Genomic DNA, 6,772 nt, shown 5'->3' on the forward strand with positions numbered 1-6,772 from the left:
TCTTTTCTTTTATTCCTCTCTCTCTCTCTCACTCATTTCATTTCTATTTTATCACCCTTTCTCTCTCTCTCTTTCTCTCTCTCTTTCTCTCTCTCTCATCTCTCTCATCTCTATGAATCCTAAGTATTACTTATACGCTAATTAGATCTTATCTATCTCAATTTATTTCTTACTACAGGAAATCTGTATAACCAGCAATTGATTTAACCAACATACGCGACTTCATTACCATGAATTAAAAAAAAAAGATATGACGCTAAATTCAACACAGATAACTTCGAGCTAAGAAGGCTTCTTGTATTATAAAGAAATACGTAGCAATGAACTACCTGTACCTCACGCTGCTCGATCGAAGTAGGGAAGGGCAAAGCGCGGATAGAAACAGACTGACGCATAGGTTGATGAGCAAGATGGCGCATGGTCCAGAACCGAAACGTTCTACAAATTAATAACACAGTCTAAGATCTCATATCATTTATTACCTATGCATACCTATCTATCCTTACGACCCTCAATCGAATTACTAAAAAAGTCGGTACATAAAAAATACGTTCAGAGAATAAAAAAAAGGCTAGTTAAGGCAGAAATAAATGTTTTTCTCGCATTGCAAATTAGTGTCGCGAAAAATTACGCCAAGCAGGCATTGGCTCACGCCTATTAACGTATGTAATTTTATTATTTACATCATCGTGTGTAGTATAATTGAAGTTATAGCTACCTCCCAAGGCACCATATGTTACGATAGATTAGAAGACGGGCAGATGTGTCGGAGGATGGACATTCGAGGTCAGATACTAGATCAAGAAGCGAAAGTTCCGCTGCCTGCAAACAAACGCCAAACCGTTCGCTGCCAGTGGGAAATGACAACGTCTGGTGGATCCGATGCTGTGCGTGAGAACACATTAGGGAGGAGAGGTTTATAGATTTCTCAAGGCTATCGGAAATCGTACGCGTATTTTGGGGAGTGCGATGCTCGAGTGGGTAGGAACGGCACAAAGTTTGTGCAGGGTGAGGTCAGCAGCTGGCAATCGTCTGCGTAGAGAGAGAGAGAGAGAGAGGAAGAGAGAGCAGGACTGTAGCTAAATAATCATACCTGGAGGAACAAGCCACGCGCGCTTGCGTTCTGGACAGTTGACCGCGTGGGCAGCTCGTCGTTGCCGCTGCCAAAGCCTGAGAGAGCAAAAGACCCAAAAAGCCCCTCCCGCCAGCTACGGCCATGCATTCATGACTTTGTTGACATTATACGCCAGTAGTTAGTAAATACTCAGAAGTAGTTAGATATGAATTTTTTTTACCCCAATGACGTCATCATTTTGGTAATTCTAAAGCATAAAATATATATCACAGCCCTCCAGGCGGTAGATTATATGGTGTATGCGCGTGTTTAGTATCTGCTAATAAACGTCATATTTTGTTGCAATTATATACTTAAAATTGACAGGGCATAGTCTGTACTAGAGTTCCGTAAAGAATTTTACACACCTTGCCTCCCTATAATAGGAGAGCGCCCAATTTGCTCAACATCTCGATTCCGTACATTTTCAGTGCCGTTGGTCGGCGCTAGTGTCGTACATAGAAAGTAGTATATGATGCGAAACGAAATATATTCAAACCTAATTTTGTTAAAATTACACACACGTAGTGAGCACATAATCAGACGTATAGTTATATACAAAAATTGTTGATCCCGATGACTTACTTATAAGGCGAAAAATTTTTCAAATCTTCTCAAAACTTGCGATAGATTATAGGGTCAGACGTCTCTCTGCGCGTACCTACCATCTGCTATAGGAGATCTGATTATGTACATACTCAAGAATAGGTTTCTTTAAAAGATTTCAGACACATTGCCTGCTTTATATAATAAGAAGAGCCCAATCCTCTCACCATCCACGATTCCCAGCAACGCCGAACAAGATCATGTACATTTTCTGTAGTCGTTGGTCACCGCTGGTGTCACGCAGGAGAATCAGTGTAGGATTCTCAACGAATTATGTTCATAATATATAAAACACTAACCGCAAAATGGTCCCTACGATGCACGTAATAAAATGTTTAACTACACGTAAATGCAGCTACCGACCTACAACATACACGAAAACTACGCGTTATTTCATACCATATAATTAATAAACTAGATATACAATTCATATATTATTGTTTCTTGTGTTTTATAACGACGGTGGATCGGTATAACATCGTATATTAATCGATAATACAATGTGCGTGCCGATTGCATTTGTAGGTCGCTTGTACGGTGATAGCCGTCCTCCTACATTACCTGTATTTGGTCGTGTTCTGTGCTATGCTGGCGTCTGGCGTTCACCTCTACATCATCATCAACAGCATCACGCAGCAGACGATGCGCATAGTCCACTACTTGGTCATAGCATCGTGGGGTGAGTCGTAGCTGCTAGTAAATGATGTCATGATAGACGTACACGCACGTAGTCATGCACGTAAGCGCGCACACATGCACACGCACGCACGCACATAACCTCTACCAACACACGCACATATGTACGCGCACACGCACACACGCGCGCACGCACACACGCAAACACACACACACACACACACACACACACATGCACACGCACGCACGCACATAACCTGTACCCACACACGCACATATGCGCGCGCACACGCACACACGCGCGCACGCACACATGCAAACACACACACACACACACACATGCACGCGCACACGCACGTACGCGCGCACGCACCCACGCACGCACAAGAATCATTTAGAATTTGTGCCCTGTTTTTTTTATTTTGTAGTTACACCTGTTGTCATAGTGACAATCTCGCTCGCGGCTACCCAGTCGGAAGGCTACGGCAGCGCTACCTACTGCTGGCTCTCTATTCACAACATGCTCATCCTGGCGTTTATTATCCCAGTTGGAGTTGTGGTGTGCGTGAGTATCTGCAAATGTTTTCGTGTTAGCGATGTGTGCCGTAATGGACTACCCTCTTTTAGCTAGGCCAAATATGATGGCTTCTTCGATAAAACATGCACCAATGTCTCATTCGCCCTCGTTCAAGCGTTCTCTCTCTCTCTCTCCCCCTCTCTCTTTCTCGCTCTCTCTCTCACTCTCGCGATCTCTCTTAGCCTCTCTCGCTCTTCCGCCATCGTTGCTCACCGTCATTCTTTATCTCTGGCTTCCTCTCTCTCTCTCGCCTTCTCGCTCTCTCTCTCCCTCTCGCCTCCCTCTCGCTCTCCCTTCCTCCTTCCCTCTCGCCTTTCTCTTCCCATGCATCTTGGCTTTCTCACATACACACTCTCAGTCTCTCTTTCTCTATCTTACTTTTTCGAAATAAGAGGACGGACGGATACAATAAGTACTTTCATTAGGCATAACACAAACTAAGCTTAACAGTCATTGTTTATGTAAAAGATTTGACCTCGTTGGCCCACATACGTTTTAAATGTTTTAACTAAATGTTTTAAACGCAGGTCAACGTTTTGCTGCTGGTTCTTGTATTCCGCACTATGTTTCAATCGCGATCCGTGCAAAAGAAATCCAACGTAGAGAAAGCTGGGTAAGTTAACTTTAGATATTATCCGGGATTTTTTCTGATACTAAACGCGTCATCGTCTTTTTGACTGGGATTCGATTGTCTCAGTAAAGATTTAGATTATGCGTAGTTCGGGATTTGAGGCAAGACGACTTGATTTCGCATCACTTAGATCTTGCTAGACTCATTCAGACACTAGAAAACAAAATACCGCGACAATAACTGTGACAGCGATAAGGTTGGATCACCACCGTGTTGTTACTCTTGATAGCGTGGGCCTGTGAACGTCGACGTGCTCTCTCTGCTTACATCGTTGTGTGCTGCTTATGTTGGCTTGCTGCCTTACAGGACAGCGTTACGCAGCCTGTGTGTGCTGATTCCTCTCCTCGGACTGACATGGACTTTCGGATTTTTTGCAATCTACGATACAACTCTCGTGTTTCAATATTTATTTGCAATTTTCGGCTCTGTGCAGGTACGCAACTGATACGGTCCGTGTTATCTTAGTATGTTTCCGCTTTGCAGGACAGCCACGATAGGCTATTTAGTTGTCATTTTGAATTAGCTCAACATGGGACGCAATAGTAAAAGCGAATACATCGAGAGCATTGCAATTACCAGTATAATTATATACCGCTGACGCAAATTCACCGATTCGGGTTTTCATGCAGGGAGTGTTCATATTTGTGTTCCACTGCGTATTGAACAAGCAAGTCCGCGAGGCTATATCGCAGAGGTGGCGCCAATACCGGACGGTGGCGAGATTTCGACGCGGAACCGATGTACAGCGTACTGGCGTTACGAATCTACGTGGTTCTGAACCCTCAAACGCCGTATGTGTTCTATCCGTAGCGTAGAAATGAGACCGACTACGGCGTGAAATCGCTTTAGTCTCAATTTGAAATTGACAGGGAGAAAGCCACGGTTTTATATTATAAAACACATAATGGAAATTAAATTCAAACGCACGATAGAGTATTCTTTAAAGCATCATTTTATATGTAAACGCAATACTTTCCAACTACGAAATATGTTCGAACACGCATTTCACCTGTTCGATCGTTCCAACGAGTTATGTTGCTATGTTGTGTGAGCGGGCTTTTTACGCGTTTATTTCAGCGCCTGGATTTCAGAAAAACCGTATTGTTGTTATTATTTGACTATTTCAGAGATTTAAGACATCAAATGCGCTTTCGTCCGAATCCGCTGAAACCGGTACGAGTCAAATCTATTTGTGATTTTGCCACGAGTTCATTTTCCTAGTCCGAGAAACTCTCTCCACGCGATGTGCAATACCAGCTCGTTAAATGCCACGCATGAAAACAACCCACCATTTAGCGAAACGTTGAATATTACCTCATGCCCAAATTTGAGTTTTCACCAATCAGATCGCGGCCTGTTACGGCAGGCAGTGCTATTTGACTCGTTCTTTTTCATCGTGTAAAAATAATCACATTCTTCCATCATTCCATCGTACCATCATTTAAGGGTGTAATTATCAACGAGGACAGCGCGGCTTTAGTTAGCATGCTATTTATATATATATTATTTATTTATATTTTTATATTTTTGTTGTTGTTGTTGCTGTTAGTATGTTATTTATGTTAGTTAGCAGTTGTTCCTTTACTATGTTACACCACGCAGACTCCCGCTTCGCTACCACTATGACGGACGCCTCCGCGTCGGAAAACCTACCACCAGTCAAGAAACCGATCGTCGGGAAAGTAGTGAAAGTCGAGTCACCGTTTGCCGTCTCTTACGTGCTTGTCGAGCAGGGTACGCCATATACCACCAGTAGTCTTCCCTCGTTAATCTATTTACGCATTTATTCACACTTATTTTTTAATTATTATGTTTATCGATAAAACAATTTCGCACAACGTAGAAATTCTTGATATTCGTGCGTGGTCTATACAGTCGATACGAACGAGTGTCCGATATACACATAGACATTACATAAGTCATAGATATTACTATATAATTACGTCGCACTGGCTATACACTATATAAACTTAGGAGATAAAATAGAGATATCATTAACTATTCTATATCTTTGAAGTAAACAATACTATGCGAAGAACGTTTTAAATCGCATCGACAATTTGTCACTGAACTAAATAAACCATGCATAACATCTCTGTACTGAGCTGTTACACCTTTCTCAAATTACAGGTTCTACTGCAGGAGACACAAAATCGACGGATGCCAATAGTAAATAGTATGATCGTGGCTGACATTAGGAGGTCAACGAGTATACGCGATGTGACCTTGAGCGCATATGTGTCAGAAGAGTTGCACGGCGGATTATGTATGACCCTTTCGGTCAATATTATATCTATAAAACAGTTTCACACAAGTCATGTAAATCAACAAAATGCGTACGTCAAGGTGAAGAGCCATCGCTGTGTTCAATAATGATATATCCGCGATGCACACATTCGAAATATACGTAATCGATATTTTGAATCGTATTGGTTCGGAAAAATCAAGCGGGGCTACGTGGGCAAATATCGTCGCGAAGTTGATAGTTATATGGTCCTTATAATTATCTTGAACCGATTGAATTCGTGCGGCATAGAGTCAGTGCGACATAGATTTATATGCGTTTTTGAAATACACAGAACTGGTGTATGCCGAACATGTTCACACCAGGTTTACCACTATTGGAATATCCGTTAATGCCGAATAGTTTGGTGTACGTTAACAAAATGTGTATGTCGTATTTGACATAGCCACTTATACAGAACAGTTTGAAACGTTAAGGGTTTAATTCCCCATTGGGCCAATTGAAAACGTATTGCAATCATGTGTCTGTTGCGTCAGCCAATAGGAGACGAGTATTTTGATTAAAGACCCATCTGCGCACGTGCAATCTCGGTTCGACAACCATTCAATTTAAACACCGGTGTAGTTTAATTTATTGTTATTTTAAGTGTTATCAGGCTTTTAACAAGCTATCTTTGTATCTTAACAAGTTTCTACGTACTGTCCACTGTCCTCTATTTTAAATGTCGCAACCGAATTTCACGTATATCATAGAACAAATAACAGCGTTATACCATATTTTACTACATAGAATAGTATATCTGAGATATCCTCTTAAAGAAATCTATTCAGGATAGCGTTGAAAAACGATATATAATATTATCATACATTGTATGCATAAATTCTTATATACATTATATTATTGACTATGAATGTTATACTGTGTAATACTATGTAAACTATAGTATACACGTAAAATATTAAA

General features: G+C 41.4%; 1 protein-coding gene across 1 annotated transcript in view; it reads left to right on the forward strand.

The window, feature by feature from the left end:
* The window catches only part of LOC106809807, a 12,928-nt gene extending 6,156 nt beyond the window's left edge, over positions 1–6,772 (forward strand). Inside the window, exons 12-20 of the mRNA XM_014813015.1 lie at positions 1,546–1,549; positions 2,246–2,399; positions 2,785–2,921; positions 3,461–3,546; positions 3,871–3,997; positions 4,194–4,355; positions 4,692–4,737; positions 5,167–5,298; positions 5,695–6,772. Of these exons, the coding sequence (XP_014668501.1) occupies positions 1,546–1,549; positions 2,246–2,399; positions 2,785–2,921; positions 3,461–3,546; positions 3,871–3,997; positions 4,194–4,355; positions 4,692–4,737; positions 5,167–5,298; positions 5,695–5,741 (895 nt within the window). The 3' untranslated portion in view covers positions 5,742–6,772. The remainder of the gene's footprint in view (positions 1–1,545; positions 1,550–2,245; positions 2,400–2,784; positions 2,922–3,460; positions 3,547–3,870; positions 3,998–4,193; positions 4,356–4,691; positions 4,738–5,166; positions 5,299–5,694) is intronic.

The sequence above is a fragment of the Priapulus caudatus genome, unplaced genomic scaffold (genome assembly GCF_000485595.1).
Source record: "Priapulus caudatus unplaced genomic scaffold, Priapulus_caudatus-5.0.1 Scaffold386, whole genome shotgun sequence".
Lineage (NCBI taxonomy): Eukaryota > Metazoa > Priapulida > Priapulimorpha > Priapulimorphida > Priapulidae > Priapulus > Priapulus caudatus.